We start from the raw sequence: 25,146 nt of genomic DNA on the forward strand, positions 1-25,146 counted from the left end.
CTGACCATCTCGAATCCCACCGTACCTTCTCCGCTGTGCAATCTGGTTTCCGAGCCGGTCACGGGTGCACCTCAACCACGCTCAAGGTACTAAACGATATCATAACCGCCATCGATAAAAGACAGTGCAGCCGTCTTCATCGACCTTGCCAAGGCTTTCGACTCTGTCAATCACCATATTCTTATCGGCAGACTCAGTAGCCTCGGTTTTTCTGATGACTGCCTTGCCTGGTTCACCAACTACTTTGCAGACAGAGTTCAGTGTGTCAAATCGGAGGGCATGCTGTCCGGTCCTCTGGCAGTCTCTATGGGGGTGCCACAGGGTTCAATTCTCGGGCCGACTCTTTTCTCTGTGTATATCAATGATGTTGCTCTTGCTGCGGGCGATTCCCTGATCCACCTCTACGCAGACGACACCATTCTATATACTTCCGGCCCGTCCTTGGACACTGTGCTATCTAACCTCCAAACGAGCTTCAATGCCATACAACACTCCTTCCGTGGCCTCCAACTGCTCTTAAACGCTAGTAAAACCAAATGCATGCTTTTCAACCGTTCGTTGCCTGCACCCGCACGCCTGACTAGCATCACCACCCTGGATGGTTCTGACCTTGAATATGTGGACATCTATAAGTACCTAGGTGTCTGGCTAGACTGTAAACTCTCCTTCCAGACTCATATCCAACATCTCCAATCGAAAATCAAATCTAGAGTCGGCTTTCTATTCTGCAACAAAGCCTCCTTCACTCACGCCGCCAAACTTACCCTAGTAAAACTGACTATCCTACCAATCCTCGACTTCGGCGATGTCATCTACAAAATTGCTTCCAAGACTCTACTCAGCAAACTGGATGCAGTTTATCACAGTGCCATCCGTTTTGTCACTAAAGCACCTTATACCACCCACCACTGCGACCTGTATGCTCTAGTCGGCTGGCCCTCGCTACATATTCGTTGCCAGACACACTGGCTCCAGGTCATCTACAAGTCCATGCTAGGTAAAGCTCCGCCTTATCTCAGTTCACTGGTCACGATGGCAACACCCACCCGTAGCACGCGCTCCAGCAGGTGTATCTCACTGATCATCCCTAAAGCCAACACCTCATTTGGCCGCCTTTCGTTCCAGTTCTCTGCTGCCTGTGACTGGAACGAATTGCAAAAATCGCTGAAGTTGGAGACTTTTATCTCCCTCACCAACGTCAAACATCTGCTATCTGAGCAGCTAACCGATCGCTGCAGCTGTACATAGTCTATCGGTAAATAGCCCACCCATTTTTACCTACCTCATCCCCATACTGTTTTTATTTATTTACTTTTCTGCTCTTTTGCACACCAATATCTCTACCTGTACATGACCATCTGATCATTTATCACTCCAGTGTTAATCTGCAAAATTGTAATTATTCGCCTACCTCCTCATGCCTTTTGCACACAATGTATATATACTCTCTTTTTTTCTACTGTGTTATTGACTTGTTAATTGTTTACTCCATGTGTAACTCTGTGTTGTCTGTTCACACTGCTATGCTTTATCTTGGCCAGGTCGCAGTTGCAAATGAGAACATGTTCTCAACTAGCCTACCTGGTTAAATAAAGGTGAAAAAAATAAAATAATAATGTGGCCTCTAACCTGTTTTTGAGAAATGTAATCATTGAATATTGTAAGAGCTTTCATTGTATGCTTATGTACCCCTTTATTTATCCCACGGTTCTGACTTGGTATACAGGGAGCACATTGTAAGATCGCCCATGTTCTGAATTATGTTGCTGTACATTTAGAAGTGCTGAACAAATAGTTATATTGACTGCGTCCGTCCTAGCTCGCTCATTAAGGTCTTAATCGAAATGACTGATTGCCTCTTATCTTCTTGTCGTCCCCTTATGCCATAGTTTGTACATCTCAATTGTCATTAGAAACCGCATTTATTTAAGCAAGTCAGCCATATCAGCTGTTTTTCTTAAAGGCAGTAAATAAGGCTGAATGAACTGTTTCGCTACCAGACAAGGACTGCTCCGCTTATAGCCAGGTGTAGCAGTGGACATGTGTTGGGATTGCTGTTGGGACAGCTTTATGTAGGCCCTAATAGTTTGTGGGCACCGTTTGTCACCGTAATGGTGCAATTAATGTATTGTTTAGTGTTGTGTAGTGGCTTTCCTGGCATGCATCCCACTTTTTTTCCCACACCAAGATGCTAAAATCGCCACTGGATGAGATTATAGGATTTTGGACAAATAAATGCTTTTCGCACACGGGGTATTGCAGCTGCGTGTTGTTTTTAAACGGCTCTGCAACAATAGCGTCAGAAAAGGTACGATTCATCACAATAAAAAGCCAAGGTCTTCAGGCGAATTGATGATGATGAACAAATGGAGCGCGTGCGCGCGCCCGCGTCAGAGTCCGGCATGGGCGCTGATTGGTTGAAAATGACATCACATACAATTGTACTATTCTTAGCTTGTAGAAAACGCATTACCTCATCCTTTTCCCCTCGCGCAGGTATAGACATACAACAACAAATAATGTTACAGTCGCAGACAGGACGAGGACGAGGACGAGATTAGAAGTCGAGAGAAAGAGAGAGAGCTGTACTCTACTGATTATTAGTTAAGCATAACATATCCTTTTGGATTCTTCATCCATTTGCTTTGAGACCATTCGTTTGATTATATTATTTGGTGTGCAAGTTGATTTGTGCGATATTTCCAGTATCTTCGTTTGGATTGAAAATCGTCACTGTAAGTACAATGTAATATTTTTTTGCATTTTGCTTGCATCATTTATGTCTGATTTTATATTCTCTTATGATCATCTAATGTATGTGAACTTGCAAATCCATGACGTAATGCAAAGACAACATCATTCTGCAGCAGCAATTGACCAAAGTAATGTTTTCTTAATTAACATTCATGGCAATAATAATGCTAATATATTTCATGCAACTGTTAAAATGATTTTCAAAGTTCCATGCATTATTTTTTCGATTCCTATGTATTGTACCCTAAAACATAATTGTAATCCCTTGATATTGAAATGAGCAAAGTTTTCTCTCATGTTTCGGTTCCAGACACAAAGAACAGAGATGGTGTTCTACAGGGAGAGAGAGAACGGGACACGCGAACGTCCACCGCTGTCTCTCATCCTACCGCATCTTTACCTAGGTGCAGAGACGGACGTCACGCAGGTAATACTGTTTTCATTCAGTAGGTCAGTCTATAGAATTGATAGCCTAGCTCTCGTCATTGGCCAAAGCGTTGTATTTTCACAATGCACCGAAAATGCAGCTCTTCCAGAAGAATAGAATGTATTAATATTGCCTGTCTTTTCCCGGTGCTATCTCTGCTCGGCTGCAGGATTGCCTCGGCGCTCGCGGGATCTCCTACGTGCTAAGCGTGAGCCGCTGCAGCCCGCAGCCTACTTTCGTTCCCCGTTCCCAGTACCTTCGCATCCCCATCGACGACTCTCTCCGAGATGACCTTCTGCCCCATATCCCGGAGGCACTGCGTTTTATCGGTGAGAATAGTGATGAGATTGGGTCAGTTATGTGTCAAATGGATGTCAACCTATTCCCCATATAGTACAACTGCACTATTTTCGACAAGACAGAGAGCTAGTGCACTATAGAGCTAGTGCACTATAAGGGGAAAGTGCACTATAAGGGGAACATATAGGCGTCATTGGAGATTTTACCATGGCAAATCCTACCGGTTAGGTGATAGGACATTCCTGCATGTCATCATTATGCCACAGTCTGCATCATCATGGATGCATTACACACTGGCGACTGTCTGTCTGGAAGAAACGCAGATGACTCAGTTCAAGTGATGAGCAGTTATTGATCAGGGTTTCATGCAGGCCAGTTATGCTTCTATGGTTTCAGAAATATTGAATGCTGTTACAGCCCATTCAGTATCACGGACAATTGATACAAGCCTACTGTTGCAGGAAGCCCATTCATGACAGTTGATATAAGCTGTGTGTCCTTTGCACAGTTTGCAGTCTGGCTTAATGATGTCATGCAATACAGTATGGATGATTTCAAAAAAAGAAAAAAGCCTTATCTATCTCTTCTCGCTCTCTCAGATGGGGCTATGTCATCAGGTGGATCTGTGATAGTTCATTGTGCTGCAGGAATCTCTCGCTCCCCTGCCCTGGCTGTGGCCTACATTATGTACAACCTGGGGATGGACCTTGACCATGCCTACAGGTGTGTTTGTCTGTGCTATATGTATTCATGCATTTTAATGATTGTGTGTGCGTATATAAAGCATCCAAATCTAATCTTGTCTGTTCCTCACTTTCAGGTTTGTGAAAGAGCGCAGGCCTTCAATCTCCCCTAATTTCAATTTTCTGGGTCAGCTACAACACCTCCAGGGAACCCTCGCTCAGAAGGCCTCTAATGGCAACCCCACTATCCAGCCAATCAGATCACTGGACACATGCCTGCAGTCAAGCAATGAAAACATTAGCTGCGGTTCCTCTGTCCCCCTGTCAGACAATCAGATCATGAATATTCAGGACAATGGCTATGTTGCTAAGGACTTTTTAGGGGTTGCTAAAGTGCATAATATGTACAATGAGATTTCCACTTGTAACACAGAGAACATAGAGCAAAGGTGCTCATATTCATGTGAAACTCAAAGTCTATCAGAGAAGCCACAGCAAGACCAGAGGAGTGTGCCTTCACAACTGACGCTGTCTCTCTCCAGCAAACTCAGAACGCTCACTCTCAACCTGAACCATAACCACAACCAGAACCAGAGGGAGGCCCAGAACTCGTGTGGAGCAATGACTCCAAGCCCCAACGAACCAGCGACACCAACACCAAAGCCCAACACACTACAAATCCCAACAGGCATTGCGTCTCTCTCTGAGAAGCGCAAGAGCCTCACCCTCTCCCTATCTCCTGTTGGTGCAATTCTCCCAACCCCCCACCAGAATGAGCCACAAAGCAACAACAGGCACAGCATTAGCCACAAGCCTTCACGCTCCAGCGCTTCCAACACCATCCACAAGAGGGAGTCAGAAGGCAACGGTGGTTCAAAAAGGCACGGTAGAAAGCCTTCGGCAGTGGCCCTTTCCTCCTCCTCACAGACAGACGTACAACAGAGAGAGAGGAGCACATTCTGTGGCAAAGCAGCAGGTCGGCCCAATCACTGCTCCTCCCGAACCCAGGTGAAGGTAGAGAGAGCTGGAAGAGGCCAGGGTAAAAGAGAGCCCAGCCGTTGTCAGAGCGTGGAGAAGGGGAGGCCTAACTCAACTCCAAAGACAGGGAAGGACCACAGCAAGGGAAGAGCAGAGAGGGAGACACTAACTGGGAGCCTGAGCAGCAGTTCTGTTTTGAACCAGCTCAGTATCATAGTTGACCAGCAGGTGTCGCCAACTGCTAAACTGTCTGCATCTGCAGTGGAGGCTGAGGAAGGAGTGGATGCTGAACAGGGCCTCCTGTCTCCTCTCAACCTAACTGTCAACAAGCTGCTAGGCTGGGGGGAGAAGATGCTGTTGGGGGTTCTGCTTGGCCCCCGGATCAAAGTGGGACAGGCTGTTCTGCCCTATAGGTGCTGATGCGGTAAGAGACCACTGGTGAGGACAGAGAGAGGGCTGATAAATGCCAGGAAATTGATTTGTGTGTGTGTGTGTGTGTGTGTGTGCGCATGCATGCATGCATGTGAGGAACTGAAGAACATAACTGCATGTAAAATATTTGTCTGCCCATACCATGTTCACAGAGCTCTGAGTGAATGCTTTGTCCTATAAATGCCAATTTATTGTTGACTTCCTTCAAAAGCACTATATATATTACATATAGGAGCAGTTTATGCCTCCAACACAATGCTCATGGATTTAGGCTTGATTATGTTGATTTTTATTTATTGATTGACGTGAATAAAGTGATCAGTTTATTGTTGTTATTTATAAAATGGATATTTTGAGGATGGTATTTTGGCACTGTTGTTTGTAATGGGATCATAGTGTTCATTAAAGTACATATTTTACTCATGTTCTCTCCTGGCTTTTCTATTCTGACTAATCTCTGATGAATTTCACCAGACATTTACAATAATTTAGGCCTATGAGGAAAACATCTGATTCACAATTCAGACTGATATGGTTATTCACTTATTTTATAAAATATTACAAGAATGCAGTCTGCCCTTGAACATCAACAAATTGTTTGGGGTTAATAAGGAGGGGTTGTGGGTGAATGTGGGTGTGGTAAAAATGAGCAACATGCCCATGTAAATGAGTCACATCCGGTTGAGGGGATGGGCAAATCAGGAAGAGAAAGGAAGACAAGAATGCTTTACCTGTCATAAACTATTAGTATAAAATACTGTACGCTAGGAGTTTTCCCTCCAATATCTCCTCATATTCTCAACAGGTAGGCTAAAGTCGTTTGAGGATAATCATACAATACACTCAAATGCATAAGCTAAAGTACTTAACGTGAAAAATAAATAAATAAAGGGGTTATAAAACATTCCATGTGCCAAGGATCAATACACCCCACAATACATTGCAAAAGTATCTTTATAGGTCTACTCCCCTGCTCTAGCTATATGTACACCCTGCTGTAAAATTCCCCACTAACCAAATGACTGACTAGACCTACATACAACTGGGCTCAATGGCCAAATAAGGTAGTACACAATGTGTGAATACTATGGTTCACTCATTTAAAATCTGGTTAAACCATATTGTTTCAGTTTAATGAATAAACGTGCAGTGTTGATTAAATACACATTTTAGAATGTATCTCATTCTAATAGAGCCTTTGTTAATTAATGAAAAGAGGGAGAAGCGTGAAAATGTATACAATGAGGAAACAGTGTCGTTAAGACACGCCTGGTTTTACATACGCATGAGATTTCGAGAAACCCTTCTTGGTTGAGAAAAAAAAGTTGCCTTGGAGCGATGAAAAAATAAGTCAGTGAAGACGAGGAAAAAATGAAGACGTCGCCAAGAATAACCCAGTAACTTAGATATCACAAAAGCTGTTATATAATGCTCCTGCAGAGATATGTAGATTAATCAATCTAGAGATAATGAAAGTTAGACAAGCGGGTTAAAGTTTGACGGGGTAGTTGATAATCAAGCTCATATTTTTTTTCTTCTGGAGTCAAAGTTGGCATCGATAGCCTAATTTACTTGAGGCGGGTGCGGAAGGCTTTTCACCCGACAAAAATTATGAGAGATAGTCCGATAAACCATTAGATTTTTTAACAATTATACTTTATTTATATTTTACCGGGTTATGTAGCGACCTATACATTATAGGAGCAGTGGTACGAAACTCTATTGGGGTTAGACTACTTTTGAGGATAGTTTACAACACTGGGCCAGACTACAACCGTAAGCTTTTCAATGTTATGAAATATTATCAGAAAACTAACTATACATTTTTACATTTGAGATATTGTAAACCTATCGTAGTTAATTCAAGTTAAATATATTGGCGTAAAACCAAACTCTGCTTCCTTCTCGGACTTTTCTTTGGGCTACTTTGATAAGTAGTTTGCTCAATCGTTGAAGTGGACTTTCATTTTTTTCCCCCCCCGTGCATTACAAAATTTCACGTCATAAATAGATCCTATTAGCTACTCAGTTTTTTTCATTTCGTTTTTCAAAAGATAGACAACCGTTGAAAGTATTTTACGAAACTAATCATGTCTGCTGAGGAGGAGAGATTCAAACTGGTCGTCGTGGGCGGGGGCGGTGTGGGGAAAAGCGCCTTGACCATACAATTCATTCAGGTGAGAGAGAATCCCTCAACTGTGTTGTTTGTCTTGAATTTGTCATATCTTCTGACATGACGAGTATGTTGTAGTGGTAATTGAATATGTGTATATTAACCCATATAGGCCAAATAGTGTAAACTATTCTGGCTGTGTAGGCTATTTTGTTAAAAACATTTCTTTCCTCATAACCACCAAATCGCAAATTTTACCAGAAAACAAATAGACACAGTATTCACCCATGCTCTCCTATCTCTTTCGCAGTCATACTTTGTATCGGATTATGACCCCACCATCGAGGACTCCTACACCAAAATATGCACAGTGGATGGGAAAGAGACACGATTAGACAGTAAGTCATACTGTATGTAGGTTTACTGACGTTCTTTGCTCCAAGAATAGAGGGGAAGCGTAAACTACTTGAGCCAGTGAGCGAGCAAGGCCAAATCTGTCTGTACGATTCACCCACATCTGCTCTGTTATAACTTGCAGTTGGCAGATGTTGATGCTCTAAGGTGTAGTCTTTTCACTATGCCATAGAAAAAGTGTTTGTGTTCATATTCAATGGATATAACAATATGTAAGTGTACTATGGCCTCTGTCGAGTCAGTTAACCCTGGGCATTTACATCTTTTTTTCTAAATGAAGACATACACATTTAACTATTTTCCATCTTAAAAATAAGGAATAATCAAGGCTTTGATTTCTGGTCGAACAGATGGAAAAGGGGTCTTAAACAACATCTACTAGATTTTTTTAAAGGTATTATTGATATATCAAAACCCAATAAGTAAAGTAAAGACCCCTGCTAACTAATATCAACACTTTTATATTTAGTTCACAATAAATTATTTGCCTTGTCTTGTAATTCTGTTACCAGAAACCCACATATCTTTAAGATATTTTCTAAGGAGGATAATGAAAGTTCAAATAAGTAACAAGCAAAGGTAGACCTAATAATTAGTTATAGGGGTTTTACTGCTTTCAAGTTTTTTTATGAATTATTAAGTGATTCAAACTAGTAATTCTGTTACCAAATCTGAACAATCAGTAACGGAATTACTGTGATTGAATTGGCTAAAATGGGAAGTAATAGAAGTCCCAAACCTTTCACATTTGAATAATTTAGCAGACGTTCTTTATCCTTTCCCATACTGATCCCCCGATCCCCCGTAGGAGTCAAACCCACAATCCTGGCGTTGCAAGCACCATGCTCTACCAACTGAGCCACACGGGACATTTGGGTCCACATTTGGGTCACCTGCTACTGTCCTCCCTTCCACTGGCATACTGTTATCTTCAGCTCATGTTTTATTTCTCTTTCTGTTGTCTGGTGGTCAAAGCAAGACTCTGTAAACAGTCTGGACAACCCCTCTCTCTCTCTCTCTCTCTCTCTCTCTATCTTTCTGCCACACTCTTCTTTCTCTCTACAGTTAATGTCACCTCTCACAACTCTTACATGCTGACCAAACTGGGCTTGCGTGTACGTACGTCCGCCATCGCACGCATGTTGATTTTGTTCACCCACACCAGAAGCGATCAGGACACGCAGGTTGAAATATCAAAACAAACTCTGAACCAATTATATTAATTTGGGGACAGGTCGAAAAGCATTAACCATTTATGGCAATTTAGCTAGCTAGCTTGCTGTTGCTAGCTAATTTGTCCTGGGTTGGGTTGGGTTATTTTACCTGAAGTCCTCTACTCCGACAATTAGTCCACAGATAAAACCGTAAACCAAATTCATTTCTCGTCATCTCTCCTCCTTCCTCAGGCATCTTCTTATTTTGGACTTAATATCGCGTTTGGCAACCAACTTTACAGCATTAGTACAACTACTGGAGTGTGGCCTTAAGTTCATCTTTCAATCACCCACATGGGTATATGCTCCTAAAAACCTATGAGAAGATGGCACGTGGGTATATGCTTCTAAAAACCACTGAGGAGATGGGAGTGGCCGGACTTGCAGCACGTTGAGTGTCACAAATAGAACCAATTTCTATTTTGGAGCCTGGCCACCCAGCCGCTCTCTGACACCCGCGAGCAGTGTGGGTGCAATGATTGAATAACATGTATGTGTACATTTATTTTGCAATGGTCACGCACGCGATGTGTCCGGTCAGGTCAGCATGTTACTGACACCTACCATGACACCTAACCACCTACCCTCTTTCCATATACTGTAACAAGCATCCTCAACCACTGAACACCAACTGATATCGGACCTTTGTGGATGTTGAAAAGTAATTGAAATTTGGTCAGTCCACCCTTGCCAGACCAAATCTGAACGAATCATAGATGTCTATGTTTCACAAGTTTTGACAGTACAGTATAGAAAAGTTAGTACAGCAGAGCACACTAGAGTACTGTATAGTGTACTGAACATATCTACTGTGCTGTACCATAATGTCCAGACTTGAGAAAAATAGACGTCTATGATTGGTTCAGATTTGGTCTGGTCCGGACCAACCAAATCTGGTCTTGTTTGGGGGGTAGAGCTCATTAGAATAAATACCCAGTGTGTAGGATAATACCCAACAATGCAAAATAAGGATATTGAATATTTCTACTTGTTGTGTACTGTGATCGGTTCAGTCGAGTTCAGATCTATGCGGTAGCGAGGGGTGGTGTAAATGGAGAGTTGGCTTTGTAAGTTGCAAAAATAGAAATTATATATTTAATGTTCCCCGAATGGCACTCGGCCGGTTCAAAATCCACTGTGTTGCGGCAGGATAGCGCGCATGCATTTCCGTGATGGACCCCGGATCTGTGGATGATGGAGGGGTTGCAAGCTCAAGAACCATCTAGATACCCTACTGTTATTCTCTTTGTTTCTTGCCATCCAGGTGAGTGCGCATGATCAGTCACGAGAGTGAATATTCTTCCCAACAGATAATATCAGAGGTAGGTGAGTGCCCATTTTATAGCCAGCCCTTCTCGGTCAACTTATTTTCCCTCTCTGGGAGCTTACAGCTGATGTAGTCTATTGGGTGTTTGACCTTTCCCACTCTCTGGGAGAGCACTGTTCCGATGCCGACGTCATAGGCACCCGTCTGGACAATGAAGTCCAAAGTCTGGTGCTCTTAGTCCTTGTTTTGCAAACAGGGCTTCTTTTAGCTTTTGGAAAGCTAGCTCTGCTGCTTGAGTCCATCTCACCTGTGCGGGTAGGTCTTTCTTGGTCAGGTTGGACAATGGAGCGGCTATAAAGACATTTTTGGGTATAAAGCGCCGATAGTAACTTGTGAGCCCTAAGAAGGAGCGCACCTACTTTTTACGCACCGGCGTTCGCCACTCTCGGATAGCCGCCACTTTCTTTGTCTGGGGGTGAATGACACCACTCCCAATAGTGTACCCAAGATATTCTTCCTCACTTAACCCGAACCTGCATTTCTTAGGGTTAGCTGTCAAGCCTGCTCTCCTTAGGCTCCCCAGCACGGCCGTACCTGTTGTAGGTGCATCTCCCTTTCTTCACTATGGATCACCATGTCGTCGATGTAAGTGGCCACGTAGGCTTGGTGGGGTCTGAGTAGCTGTTCCATTAACCTCTGTGACATGGCGGCCTCACCATGAAACCCAAAGAGTAATTTAGTGTAATGGAAAAGTCCGTCTGGCGTAGAGCGCCTTTTTCTCCCTGTCTTCTGTGGCCAGGGTCACCTGCTAATAGCCTTTCGTGAGATCTAGCATAGTTGTGTAGCTCGCCTTTCCCAATCGTTCTATCAGCTCATCTACCCTGGGCATTGTGTTCGATTTTGGAGATGTTGTTCAGGCTTCGGAAGTCGTTACAGATTACAGAATTTCTGGCTTCAGAACGAGAACTAACAGACTTGACCAGGCACTGTGAGACACCTCTAACTCCCCAACCCAGCATCTCTCTCACCACCTCTGACTATTGTTTGTCCCGCAGCATGGATTCTGTAAGGCCTTAAGTTCACTCTTGCCTGGCTCTGTGTATATATGATGCTGGAGGAGATTTGTATTCCCTGTGAGGGAAGAGAATACTTCCCGGTGTCAGACCACAAGGGCCCATAGGTCTTGCTGGTGCGTCAGCAACTTCACTACCTGCACCTCTAGCGGGGGTTGATCTTGTTGGGCTGCGGGTAGGGAGCAGAACATCACATCTTAACTTATCTCATGGTACTCTCGGTTGATGTGATATGGCTGTTCAGGTTTTCTCCCACCTGGCTGCCCAACTGTAGTTTACAGGGCATACTCTTGCCATTACTTCGTATGGACCCCTCAAGTGCGCTAAGAGCCCATGTTCCGCTGTCGGAATTAAAAGGAGTACCTTATCTCCTGCATTAAAACTTTGGGTCTGGGCAGTCCTGTTGCAGGCTCTTTGTTGCGCTTGCTGCACGCTCTCCATGTGTTCCTCCACTATTGGCTATACCGCGGCCATCCGTTCTTGTATTAGGATGACATGCTCAATCAGTTCTGTGGGGACACGGCTGGGCATCCCACGCCTCCTTGGTGAGGTCCAGAATCCCTCGGCACGGCCTCCCATATAACAGTTTAAACAGGGAGACGCGCGTTGGCAACTGGGGCACCTCCCTAAGAGCAAACAAGTGAGGTAATAATATGTCCCAGTTCCTCCCGTCCCGTTCCACAACCTTCTTTATTATCAACTTTACAGTTTTATTCAAGCGTTCGCATAAACCATCACATCGCATAAACCATCTGTCTTGAGGATGTGATATGCTTTTGTGTATCTGTTTAACCTGGTACAAGGTACAAAAGTCTTTCATTATGCAGAACATAAACACAATCCCTGGTCGGTCAAAATAGAGGAGGGTATGCCGACTCGGAAAACATCAAACAACTCTTTAGCAATACCTTTTAGTAGACATTATTAAATGTATTTAATTTTTTTAATGTTAAAATATTTAACCTTTTTATTTGACTAGGCAAGTCAGTTAGGAACAAATTCTTAATTACAATGACGGCCTACCGGGGAACAGTGGGTTAACTGCCTTGTTCAGGGGCAGAACAACTTTTTTATTTTTTATTTTTACCTTGTCAGCTCGTGGATTTGATCCAGCAACCTTTCGGTTACTGGCCCAACGCTCTAACTCTAGACGACCTGCAGACCCAAAGTTACGCAAAGCATATTATGCAGGGGTATGGCTTTGGGGTAGCATGTGGCAAAATCAATTACCACTAGTATTAGAAGTCGATTGACTATGATTTTTCAACGCCGATACCGATTATTGGAGGACCAAAAAATCTGATGCCGATTAATCGGACGATTTACATTTAAAAAAAAATCTATTTGTAATGACAATTACAACTACTGAATGAACACTTATTTTAACTTAATATATTAAATAAATTTAGCCTCAAATAAATAATGAAACATGTTCAATTTGGTTTAAATGCAAAAACAAAGTGTTGGAGAGGAAAGTAAAAGCGAAATATGTGCCATGTAAGAAAGCTAATGTTTCAGTTCCTTGCTCAGAACATGAGAACATATGAAAGCTGGTGGTTCCTTTTTAACATGGGTCTTCAATATTCCCAGGTAAGAAGTTTTAGGTTGTAGTTATTATAGGAATTATAGGACTATTTCTCTCTCTACCATTTGTATTTCATTAACCTTTGACTATTGGATGTTCTTATAGGCACTTTAGTATTGCCAGTGTAACAGTATAGCTTCCGTCCCTCTCTGGGCTCGAACCAGCAACACAACGACAACAGCCACCATCGAAGCAGCGTTACCCATGCAGAGCAAGGGGAATAACTACTTGAAGGCTCAGAGCGAGTGACGTTTGAAACACTATTAGCGTGCACTAACTAGCTAGCCATTTCACTTCGGTTACACCAGCCTCAACCTGGTGAGTTGATAGGCTTGAAGTCATAAACAGCGCAATGCTTGACTCACAACGAAGAGCTGCTGGCAAAACGCACGAAAGTGCTGTTTGAATGAATGTTTACCCGCCTGCTTCTGCCTACCACTGCTCAGTCAGTGGTACTTAGATGCTTGTATGCTCAGTCAGATTATATGCAATGCAGGACACGCTAGATAATATATAGTAATATCATCAACCATGTGTAGTTAACTAGTGATTGTTTTTTATAAGATACGTTTTTAATGCTAGCTAGCAACTTACCTTGGCTTACTGCAAATCAAATCAAATTTTATTTGTCACATACACATGGTTAGCAGATGTTAATGCGAGTGTAGCGAAATGCTTGTGCTTCTAGTTCCGACAATGCAGTAATAACGAACAAGTAATCTAACAATTCCAAAAAACTACTCTTATACACAGTGTAAGGGGATAAAGAATATGTACATAAGGATATATGAATGAGTGATGGTACAGAGCAGCATAGGCAAGATACAGTAGATGATATCGAGTACAGTATATACATATGAGATGAGTATGTAAACCAAGTGGCATAGTTAAAGTGGCTAGTGATACATGTATTACATAAGGATGCAGTCGATGATATAGAGTACAGTATCTACGTATGCATATGAGATGAATAATGTAGGGTAAGTAACATTATATAAGGTAGCATTGTTTAAAGTGGCTAGTGATATATTTACATCATTTCCCATCAATTCCCATTATTAAAGTGGCTGGAGTAGAGTCAGTGTCATTGACAGTGTGTTGGCAGTAGCCACTCAATGTTAGTGGTGGCTGTTTAACAGTCTGATGGCCTTGAGATAGAAGCTGTTTTTCAGTCTCTCAGTCCCAGCTTTGATGCACCTGTACTGACCTCGCCTTCTGGATGACAGCGGGGTGAACAGGCAGTGGCTCGGGTGGTTGATGTCCTTGATGATCTTTATGGCCTTCCTGTAGCATCGGGTGGTGTAGGTGTCCTGGAGGGCAGGTAGTTTGCCCCCGGTGATGCGTTGTGCAGACCTCACTACCCTCTGGAGAGCCTTACGGTTGAGGGTGGTGCAGTTGCCATACCAGGCGGTGATACAGCCCGCCAGGATGCTCTCGATTGTGCATCTGTAGAAGTTTGTGAGTGCTTTTGGTGACAAGCCGAATTTCTTCAGCCTCCTGAGGTTGAAGAGGCGCTGCTGCGCCTTCCTCACAATGCTGTCTGTGTGAGTGGACCAATTCAGTTTGTCTGTGATGTGTATGCCGAGGAACTTAAAACTTGCTACCCTCTCCACTACTGTTCCATCGATGTGGATGGGGGTGTTCCCTCTGCTGTTTCCTGAAGTCCACAATCATCTCCTTAGTTTTGTTGACGTTGAGTGTGAGGTTATTTTCCTGACACCACACTCCGAGGGCCCTCACCACCTCCCTGTAGGCCGTCTCGTCGTTGTTGGTAATCAAGCCTACCACTGTTGTGTCGTCCGCAAACTTGATGATTGAGTTGGAGGCGTGCGTGGCCACGCAGTCGTGGGTGAACAGGGAGTACAGGAGAGGACTCAGAACGCACCCTTGTGGGGCCCCAGTGTTGAGGATCAGCGGGGAGGAGATGTTGTTGCCTACCCTCACCACCTGGGGGCGGCCCGTCAGGAAGTCCAGTACCCAGTTGCACAGGGCGGGGTCGAGACCCAGGGTCTCGAGCTTGATGACGAGCTTGGAGGGTACTATGGTGTTGAATGCCGAGCTGTAGTCGATGAACAGCATTCTCACATAGGTATTCCTCTTGTCCAGATGGGTTAGGGCAGTGTGCAGTGTGGTTGAGATTGCATCGTCTGTGGACCTATTTGGGCGGTAAGCAAATTGGAGTGGGTCTAGGGTGTCAGGTAGGGTGGAGGTGATATGGTCCTTGACTAGTCTCTCAAAGCACTTCATGATGACGGATGTGAGTGCTACGGGGCGGTAGTCGTTTACAGGCAGCATTCGCGTTACAGGCAGTCTCCTTGTGGAGTGCAAGGAGAGAGAGAGAGGCAGGTCGTTATTGCGTTGGACTAGTTAACTGTAAGGTTGCAAGATTGGATTCCCCGAGCTGACAAGGTGAAAATCTGTTGTTCTGCCCCTGAACGAGGCAGTTAACCCCCTGTTCCTAGGCCGTCATTGAAAATAAGAATGTGTTCTTAACCGACTTGCCTAGTTAAATAAAGGTATATAAAAAAAAAAATCGGCAAATTGGCACCCAAAAATACAGATTTCCGATTGTTATGAAAACTTAATCTGCCCTAATTAATCGGCCTTTCCGGTTAATCGGTCGACCTCTAACTAGTATATAATTGTGCCCCCAGGATATTTTCAAAATAGGATCTACCAGATCCATGGCTATCCGCTCAAAGGGCGTTTCAATGATGGGGAGTGGGATGTGTGTGTTTCTGTAATTGGCTTTGGGGGCATTCTTTTGGCACTTGTCACATGACTTGCAGTATTTCTCTACATCACTTGTAATGCAGGGCCAGTAGAATCTACTCATAATGTGCTCTTTAGTTTTGTCTACTGCCAAGTGGCCTCTCAACACGTGAATGTGCCAGGTACAGTACCTTAGCTCTAGCACTTCGCCTCTTCTCTTAACCACCAGTACAGTAAGCCCTCTAGTAATAAGGGGGATTGATGTCCTCCATGTGCTTCCCATCCGTCACCTTCACTCTGCGCTGTGCTGAGACAAGGTCCGGGTCCTGCAGCTGTGCGGTGCCAAACTGTCTTGTCAACTCATCAGGTAAATGAAAGAATTGTCTGTCTATTCTTACCAGGGCCCGTGCAGGACCCTGGTCTCCTCCGCTCTCCGTTGAGAGACCTGGGCATGTATCCTCTGTATTTTCTTGAAACAGCTGCCTGAGCCTCTGATTTTGAATTTCCTTTTCCTCCTCCCCTGCACTCGATCTGGGTGAAAGAGACTTCTCCCAGTAGTGCCAGTGGGGCACGGTGGGTGTGCGCCTTTTGGGGATGTGTTTTCTATGAGTGTGCCAGTGACTGCTTCGCATTGCTTATGCTCGCCGGTGTGGGCTTGGGGCGGTTCTGTTTAATCCGCAACGAACTCTCAAACAGATTTGTCTCTCCATAGCAGTACCGATACCAGTAAGTGATTCACCACCCACACCTTCATAGTCTACTTGCCTCGGCATAACTAACTTAACCTGCTCCACTGCGTCCCCATGGATACAGGAGACTGACATCTGTTCCTGACACATCTCCCTCCTGTGACCGAACTAGGGTAATCTTACTACCGAGTCGAGCATTGCTTCTGCATCCTCTCCTTGGACTTTTATGGCCGGGGCTCCCTCTATTGTCCCTCTATTGTCCAACACTGCGGGGATAGATTACATGGATGTGCGCCCCTTGATCTGGAGTAAGGCTCGGTGGGCATGGGTTCGTCATTAAATGGACACTGCCATGATGTATGCCCAAGCTCCCAGCACCGGAAACACCATCTCTCGCCAACCCTTGGTCAGCCGTGTTAGTTTGTACGTTTGGGCTATTGCTGATTCGTTGCTATCGAAGGTCCACTCGTAGAAACGCTTGGCCTGTGAATTCAGACAGTACCCGGGATAAGACTTTGGCTTTTAGTTTCTTAGTCCTCTGCTTCTGCAGGATCCAGGTTGAAATACGCAGCCTGCGCACACCCGGACAGAAATGGGGCCAGCATTCCTGCCCACCTCTCCGGGGCCCATAGTCCTCTTACTGAACTGACTTGCCTAGTTAAGTAAAGGTTCATTTTAAAACATGTACATCCAATTCTACTGTAGTTCAATAACCTAAATATTTATTTATTTTAAACTCAAGGTGTCATGTCATAACTTGACACACTACTCTTTCAGCAGACATCTTTGAATCTTAATTGGGAGCAGATATTTAAGTTTTTGGAAAACGTGTTCGCATAATAAAACAGATTTACCATAATTGTTTTAGAAACTTTGCATCCGCACAGTTCTTTCAGTGAATATGTTTTTATGAAATGTTCTGTGTAAATTGTGCATAGAGTTGTATGGTTTGAACTTTGAAATCAGTGGCTGTTGTTTGGCATACATTTTAAAGTGAAAATCTGAGTCAGTGTAATTTCTACTGGAACAAATATGTCACATCTACAGTGCATTCGGAAAGTATACAAACCCCCTGACTTTTTCCACATTTTGTTATATTACAGCCTTATTCTAAAATGTATTAAATTATTTTGTTTCCTCATCAATCTACACACAATACCCTATTATGACAAAGCAAAAACAGGTTTTTAGAAATTTATGCAAATGTATTCAATTTTTTAAAACTGAAATACCTTATAAAAATTCAAACCCTTTGCTATTAGACTCGAAATTGAGCTCAGGTGCATCCTGTTTCCATTGATCATCCTTGATGTTTCTTCAACTTGATTCAACTTGATCCACCTGTGGTAAATTCAATTGATTTGGTAAGAGGCACACCTGTCTATAAGGTCCCACAGTTGACAGTGCATGTCAGAGCAAAAACCAAGCCATGATGTCGAAGGAATTGTACGTAGAGCTCCGAGACGAGGCTTGTGGCTTGTGTCGAGGCTTGTGTCGAGGCACATATCTGGGGAAGAGTACCAAAAAATATCTGCAGCATTTGAATGTCCCCAAGAACACAGTGGCCTCCATCATTCTTAAATGGGAGAAGTTTGGAACCACCAACACTCCCTAGAGCTGACCATCCGGCCAAACTGAGCAATCTGGGGAGAAGGGCCTTGGTCGGGGAGGTGACCAAGAACCCAATGGTCACTGACAGATCTCCAGAGTTCCTCTCTGGAGATGGGAGAACCTTCCAGAAGGACAACAATGCAGCATGCCACCAATCAGGTCTTTATGGTAGAGTGGCCAGGCAGAACCCACTCCTCAGTTAAAGGCACATGACAGCCTTTTTTTGAGTTTGCCAAAAGGCACCTAAAGGACTTTGACCATGAGAAACAAGATTCTCTGGTCTGATGAAACCGAGATTGAACTCCTTGGCCTGAATGCCAAGCGTCACATCTGGAGGAAACCTGGCACTATGGTGAAGCATGGTGGTGGCAGCATCATACTGTGGGGATGTTTTTCAGCAGCAGGGACTGGGAGACCTAGTCAGGATCAAGGGAAAGATGAATGGAGCAAAGTACTGAGATCCTAGATCAAAACCTGCTTTGGACCTCAGAATGGGGCAAAGGTTCACCATCCAACAGGACAACAAAAACCTGTTTTTGCTTTGTCATTATGGTGTATTGTGTGTAGATTGAGGAACAGAAAAATGTTGAAATGGTCTGAATACTTTCCGAATGCACTGTTTTGTCACTATCCATATTCATCCCCGTGTATGTACATCTGAATCTCTTTGTGTGTGTCTGTCAGTCTTGGACACAGCAGGTCAGGAGGAATTTGGGGCAATGAGGGAGCAGTACATGCGCTCAGGGGAAGGCTTCTTGCTGGTGTTCGCTCTGAATGACACTGGCAGGTAAGAATTTTGTGTGTGTCTGTTTGGGTGGATGCATGTACACAGTTTATCTCAAGTCACAGGCAAACTGTAGATTCAAACCAGTGTTCCCAACTACACAACATACTCTGAAGTCCTCAGAGCTAAAGCATTTGTCAGGGCTACAGTAATCAAGGTTTCAGGAAGGCAACGTCACTGTTTGTGATTAGGGATGCACATTTTGGTAAATTTAGCTGCCGACTAACTGACCCTCATTAACCGGTCAACGAACGGTTAAATTTTTCCCAAACAGTAAAATGACGTGACCAACAGAAACTATCAGTATCTATGTATGTATGTATGTATGTATGCAATGACGAGATGCGTATGTTTCTGTTTTAACAAGGGGAGTCGTCCCAAGCCAGGAAGCTTAGGCCCAAAATAAGCCCATAGAAATGCATTGGACAGATTTTGGCGCTTTGCCTCTTCTGATACCATGCATGCATACCATACACGGGCATTTTTCATAAAGAACTCATGGCGAATGGGAGGCTTTACAAGTTGAGCTTGAGAAATAAAGAATATCTCCTTTTTAATCGTGGCCACAAGTTTTTAACACGCGGTTGCATTTAGAAATGTTATTTGTTGTGCATTGACTGGGCTCACAAAAGCAGGTTTCACCTCAGTAGCCTACAGGCTTTTTGAGGAGTTACTCTCGCGCTGTCTGGTAGGCTATTCCTCTCCTCAAAGTAGGCTCTCTGCTGTGCACTTGTAATAAATAGAATGCGTGAAGACTAATGAAAATACACATGCACAATTTCAATGTAGAAAAAGGTAACCTAAACACCTGGGTTCCCAAACTGCCGGCCTGAATTTGGCCTGTGGGTGTTTTTATTTGCCCACCCCCAAGTTTTCTGAGCAAAAAATACATTAAAAAAAAAAAAAACTCTTTGGACATGACTGTAAAAACACCAGGAAATCAGCTCCAAGTGATTTTTAATTTTGGAAATCTATTCTCTTGCATTATAGAGACATATGTTATCGTATTCAAATAATAATAATGACTAATAATTGATTGGATTTATATAGCACTTTTCTACCAACTGAGGTACTCAAAGTGCTTTTTATAGTAGGGGGAAACTCACCTCATCCACCTCAGTGATGCAAGGCGACCATTTTTTGTACAAGAACTCTCACTACACATCAGGTGAGGAGTGATATATGCCAATTAGGAATGAAAGGGATGATTAGTTGGCCATGATGGAGTGTTGCCAGGTAGAACATTTTGCCATGACACCAGGGTGAACACCCCTACTCTTACAATAAGCGCCAAAGGATTTTGAATAACCACAGAGTCAGGATACGCGTTTAACTTCCCATCCAAAAGACGGCACCCTACGCAGGGCAATGTTCCCTAATGTAATCAAGGTTTGAAATTATTATTTTAGTCAAACATATCTGTTTTGGCTTCTTGTGATCAATTTGCAGTCTAACTTTTTACATGTTTTATGTTCTGTCCCCCCGACCATTCACTCAAGATGAAATTGGTGATCCCTGATAAGCATGACTTGTCAAATGAATTTTCGGCAGCTAACCGATATAAAGGTTAACCGTTAACGTCCCTATTTGCGGTACACTCATGATCATTCATTCCTTCAAGTGTCGAGGCATTCAAGCCATGGTCAGTATTACACTAGTGTTTTCTGTGTGCAACTCTAACCACAGAGTGATGCTACAGTAACTAGGGGAAGTGAGACTTGTTATAGGCATTCACCTCATAAGAGTTGCATTCATGACACTGTGTCAAATACAGGCAGCATAATGAGCTGCTGTAGTAGTTCTCTATGAGTTGAAAGGTGGATTGGTGCAATTGCACCTAAACAGAATTCACATTCTAGGAACATATGTAAACCATAGAGCATAGCCTAATATAACAATTATCCATATTTATTTATGAACTGTAGCCCCCAAGTCTTGACTCCTGACAAATTATACAGGATGCCTGGCTTGCTTTGGTAGGGCTCGATGGGTGTCCTTTCCTTTGTGTCCTGGTAAGACCCAGTCTACCCCTCTCACTTCTATTGTTTGTTGTTATGTTTGAATGAATGTTTGTTACTGTGCTCTTGTCTTTGTACATTTAAAATAAGAGTATACAATAAAACCACTCAGTAGTTGGATTTATGCCAATGAATATGCCCATTTGCTTTAAGGGGCATATACACTCGCAAAGAGTCTCTCCTGACAGTCCTCCACAAGGCTGCTTTTTTATTATTATTTTTTTTAACAGTAAATTGAACTAATGGATTGTACCTTTTTAAGGACATAAAGTACTTATGATCAGTTCCTAATGTGTTCTCATTTCGGCCACTTTCCTTCCCTTTTTTCAGTTACAATGAGATCCACAAGTTCCACACCCAGATACTGAGAGTGAAGGACCGGGATGACTTCCCCATGGTGCTGGTGGGGAACAAGGCTGACCTGGACCAGTCGAGAGCGGTACTGGCTTTCACTCTCACTCTCAGTCATGTTAAAGGAGATCTTCTGCTAGCTATAATAATGCCAATTTAGATCATACTGGTTCAAATTCTCCAGCCTCAAATACCTTTGAGTTGCCAACAGGTGGCGAGTGGCTACAAGTGTTTCTTTGGCTAGATCAAATACCACCACCTTACTCTTAACTCAGTTTACTGGAATAAGGAAATGAAACTGCTGCTGGCCTGGCAGGTGCTTTTTAACCTGAGTGCATGTACCTCTCTCTCTCTCTGTACTGTCTGTAGATCTCCAGAGAGGAGGCCCAGGGCTTTGCCAGAGAGAACAGGATCCATTACATGGAGGCCTCGGCTAAGAACCGCTACAACGTAGATGAAGCCTTCCTGGAGGTGGTGCGAGCTATAAGGTAACATTAACAGCTAGAAAGCTTTAAGATACTTTATTATAGGTCATCATGTTTAAAGCTAGATGATTAGAAGAGTTGGTGACCAGAGGCAGAGTTGAGGGACAGACATTTTAGTGTCCATTATAGCCTACTCCTGAGTCAAAGTATCCAATGCGCTCTCTCTCTCTCTTTTTCTCTCTCTTTTAAAAACAGAAAGTTTCAGGAGACTGAGAGTCCCCCTCTACCTGCAAACCACACAGGAAAACGGAAGAGCGGTGGCTGCCCCTGCACCCTCCTTTAACTGCCCCCTCCCATGGCATAGCACTGTTGTCACAGAGACCAAAACCCCCTCACCTCACCACTGATACAAGTCTTGTCTGACTTACCTGGAGGGAAATGGGAGGATTTGGCAAGGGAGGGGAGAGATATACACTTGGAAATGCAAAAACTGTATGGTGAGGTTTGGGGAATTGGGCAGGGATGCTTACGGCAATGGTGGGCAAAGTGGTGGAGTGATGTGTTTTCATTCACACTTATAAATTAGCATCTTCAAACTTTTTTTTATATACTTTTTTTGTATTTGTGGTATTTCATTATTGTGCAAGGATGTAAAGGGAGAGGCCTTGGGCTAGATGAGAAGAGAGCGAGAGATGAGTCTACAGACTGAAGAAAGAAAGAGTAGGGATGGTAAAAGAGTGAATCTCACAGATACTGTGTTTTGGGTAGCTTCCTACATTGGGTCAACCTGATGGAAGTCACTGATTTGACATTGCTGGAAGGAATGGATAATTTAGGAACTAGAGGGCGCTATCATTCATACCTACAACAGAAAATGAAAGGAGCCTGGTTAAACTGAATCGACAAATTAGATTTTTAAAGGACTGCATGGAAAAGAGGGAGAGCTGAAGCAGAATGAGAGTGAAACGATGTGTTTGAAAGACTGGTACTTTTCACAGTGTGGTATCCATGACCACAGAATATATCATTTTTTTGCACAACTTCAATGTAGGCAAAAGTAGTTTGACACTAAAGTGCTATTGTTTATTTTAAAATGACTGGGTGGATGTTTAGGCATGTCCAGGTACTTTTGTATATGCATTCAGGTGTAGGCCTGCTTTTTAAGTCATTTTTATTGTTATGCTCTTTGCAAATGTTTAAATGTCACACTGCTACCAACCATGTACATCAATGAGATCGTTTTTGAATGGTATTAAATGAATGAGTCAAAGCTAATGAAAATCTGCTGAAAAGCTTCAGACAAGGCATCAACTGTCGATGAAAAACAGAAAGTGACAGAACATGGGTAAGTTGACATATAAATACATCCCAAGATTTACGCCCATTGGTTGAGAGAGATGATGGTGATAATTGCAAGAGTGAGCCCATAGGCTGAACAGCAAGCATGAGGAATGGGCATTACTGTGCGGTGCTGATAGGCTATACGGTAAATGGGTGAATTACATTCCGGACGTGGCTAATAGGAAAGAGATGACGCTATGCTGATGATAATACGTTCGTATTCATTCCCACTATGTCCATACAATAGGAAGTTAAGTAAGTTATGTTTTGCTTACTTGAAGTTACCCGAACAGTCAGACCAGCCTTCCTGATTTAACTTCTGTAAACTTCATGTGTCTGTCATGAAATAACTTGTTTGTTTAGAGAGGATATGTAGCACTGGTCTTGCAAACCTTCATATAGATGTAATTAACACATGACTATCCCTTGTGCGATATTTCACACAAAGCAGGATAGCCATCTAACGTTCTGAAATATTCTGAATCTGCTCCAAATTTGTGAGTTGAATCGGACTCAACTCTGACCCTAAAAATATTTGAGCTGTTTTGATTAATAATTTGAGTTATTGATGACTGGTTCTCAAAGCTGGCCATCTTATTTTCTTTGTGAATGAGAACCGTGTAGATGTTGGATCCACATTTGTCCCACGTTGTTCTTTACCTAATTATAAAATAATGCATTGACTCAGTGCTATTAATGCAGTGTAATAAACCACAAAAGTATTGTACTTAAATCTGTTATGTAGTTATTTTTAACAGCAGAAAGCCGTTTGTATTCTTATACCAATGAATCTCAAACTATATCAAACTTGCACCCTGTAATCCATCAGTATCTGCCATGTGTATTTTGTACTGAAATAAACCAAATACCTTTTGTACACGTCACAATTAAAAAAAAAAACATTATTACTCTAATCAAGTCTGGGGACACAACTTATTTTTCTACTTTACTATTTCTCATCAACAGTATTGGTGAACGCTTGGTGACAGGAAAGTAGTGAGGGGAAAGCAATGAGAAAAAGGAGCATGTAAATGTACAGATCAATAAAAAGGACTGTTTGAATTGGGATGTTAATGCTCAAAAATATGATGTATGGTAGCCTGTGGGGTTCATGGATTCGAATCCAGCTCACTGCCCTTTGATTCGCCCTCTCATCTTCCCTGTCTTTCCAACATAGTTCTATGCTTAAATAAAAGCTGAACAAATATATCAAAAAATACCTTTTAACCCTTTTGTAGTGTTTGGGTCTGTGGGATTCATTTTTCAATGTTTACTAAAAATAATTGTATTATTTTCATTTTTTCAACCTGAGACTCATTGACCGTGGCTCATTTTCTATGAAGAACATGCAAAACAACACATTTTCATTGAGTGCACCCCCCTGCACATTTATATTACATATGTGGTGTTGGGGTTCACTGGACCCGAGGGTAATAAAAGTGTAGGTGTGTGTAGGTGAAAACAAGTAATACTTAAACAAGAAGGTTGTCTTCCTCCTCCTTGGGCCTGCTGTTTCAACATAGCACCAAGAACCTGTCTGTGTCCTGCTTTTCTCGCACTCTGTACCCTTTGTTGTGTGTGAAAATACACAACGTTATTACATTACATTATTTCGATACATTGTAAAAAAAAATGCAGTATTTTCCCACACTCCATCCCAGCCAGGTGCAAATTGGGGGAGGGACACAAATAAATAGCTTTGCATGTGTGGCTCCTTACCACAATCAATCAGCATGGCAAAAATAATCTCTGTTCAGAGGGCCTTAAATATTTTTTGCAGAGAGACAGGCTATTGTGGAAAGAGCGTCTTCCACTTGAAGATGAAGAATTTTCAGAAGTATGAGGATCTTGTCTCTGTCAATTTGGAGTCTGACAGTGAGTTGGAAGGAGAAGATGAGAATGACCCTGTGGGATGCAGAAACTGGCAGAGAACTTTTCTGTGCAACAATGTCTCTGGAAAACTTCCCCATTCTTT

General features: G+C 43.0%; 2 protein-coding genes across 3 annotated transcripts; both read left to right on the plus strand.

The window, feature by feature from the left end:
- Positions 1–2,491: 2,491 nt before the first annotated feature.
- si:ch211-195b15.8 lies at positions 2,492–5,997 on the plus strand. The gene is made up of 5 exons (XM_024422673.2): positions 2,492–2,735; positions 3,065–3,181; positions 3,351–3,510; positions 4,081–4,204; positions 4,302–5,997. Exons 2-5 carry the CDS (start codon positions 3,080–3,082, stop codon positions 5,560–5,562), a joined length of 1,647 nt encoding a protein of 548 aa, XP_024278441.1. The 5' UTR covers positions 2,492–2,735; positions 3,065–3,079; the 3' UTR covers positions 5,563–5,997.
- An 878-nt stretch (positions 5,998–6,875) lies between these two features.
- Positions 6,876–24,085, plus strand: rras (RAS related). 2 transcript variants are annotated; one of them, XM_024437128.1, is made up of 7 exons: positions 6,876–7,350; positions 7,629–7,751; positions 7,998–8,085; positions 18,937–19,039; positions 21,385–21,493; positions 21,775–21,893; positions 22,086–24,085. In XM_024437128.1, the coding sequence occupies exons 2-7, from the start codon at positions 7,665–7,667 to the stop codon at positions 22,171–22,173; spliced, it is 594 nt and encodes a 197-aa protein (XP_024292896.1). In that variant the 5' UTR covers positions 6,876–7,350; positions 7,629–7,664; the 3' UTR covers positions 22,174–24,085. The 2 variants fall into 2 exon arrangements, with proteins under 2 accessions (XP_024292896.1, XP_024292886.1); XM_024437118.2 differs by having other exon boundaries at positions 6,876–7,751.
- Positions 24,086–25,146: the final 1,061 nt, after the last annotated feature.

The sequence above is a fragment of the Oncorhynchus tshawytscha genome, linkage group LG09 (genome assembly GCF_018296145.1).
Source record: "Oncorhynchus tshawytscha isolate Ot180627B linkage group LG09, Otsh_v2.0, whole genome shotgun sequence".
Taxonomy (NCBI): Eukaryota; Metazoa; Chordata; class Actinopteri; order Salmoniformes; family Salmonidae; genus Oncorhynchus; species Oncorhynchus tshawytscha.

Excerpts from the sequence above, each read along its gene's own strand:
- si:ch211-195b15.8 (XM_024422673.2), top strand. The coding sequence starts at position 3,080 with ATGGTGTTCTACAGGGAGAGAGAGAACGGGACACGCGAACGTCCACCG. Across the intron at positions 3,182-3,350 it reads CAGAGACGGACGTCACGCAG|GATTGCCTCGGCGCTCGCGG; the intron begins GTAATACTGTTT and ends GCTCGGCTGCAG. Across the intron at positions 4,205-4,301 it reads GACCTTGACCATGCCTACAG|GTTTGTGAAAGAGCGCAGGC; the intron begins GTGTGTTTGTCT and ends CCTCACTTTCAG.
- rras (XM_024437118.2), top strand. The coding sequence starts at position 7,665 with ATGTCTGCTGAGGAGGAGAGATTCAAACTGGTCGTCGTGGGCGGGGGC. Across the intron at positions 19,040-21,384 it reads GCTCTGAATGACACTGGCAG|TTACAATGAGATCCACAAGT; the intron begins GTAAGAATTTTG and ends CCCTTTTTTCAG. Across the intron at positions 21,894-22,085 it reads GAGGTGGTGCGAGCTATAAG|AAAGTTTCAGGAGACTGAGA; the intron begins GTAACATTAACA and ends TTTTAAAAACAG.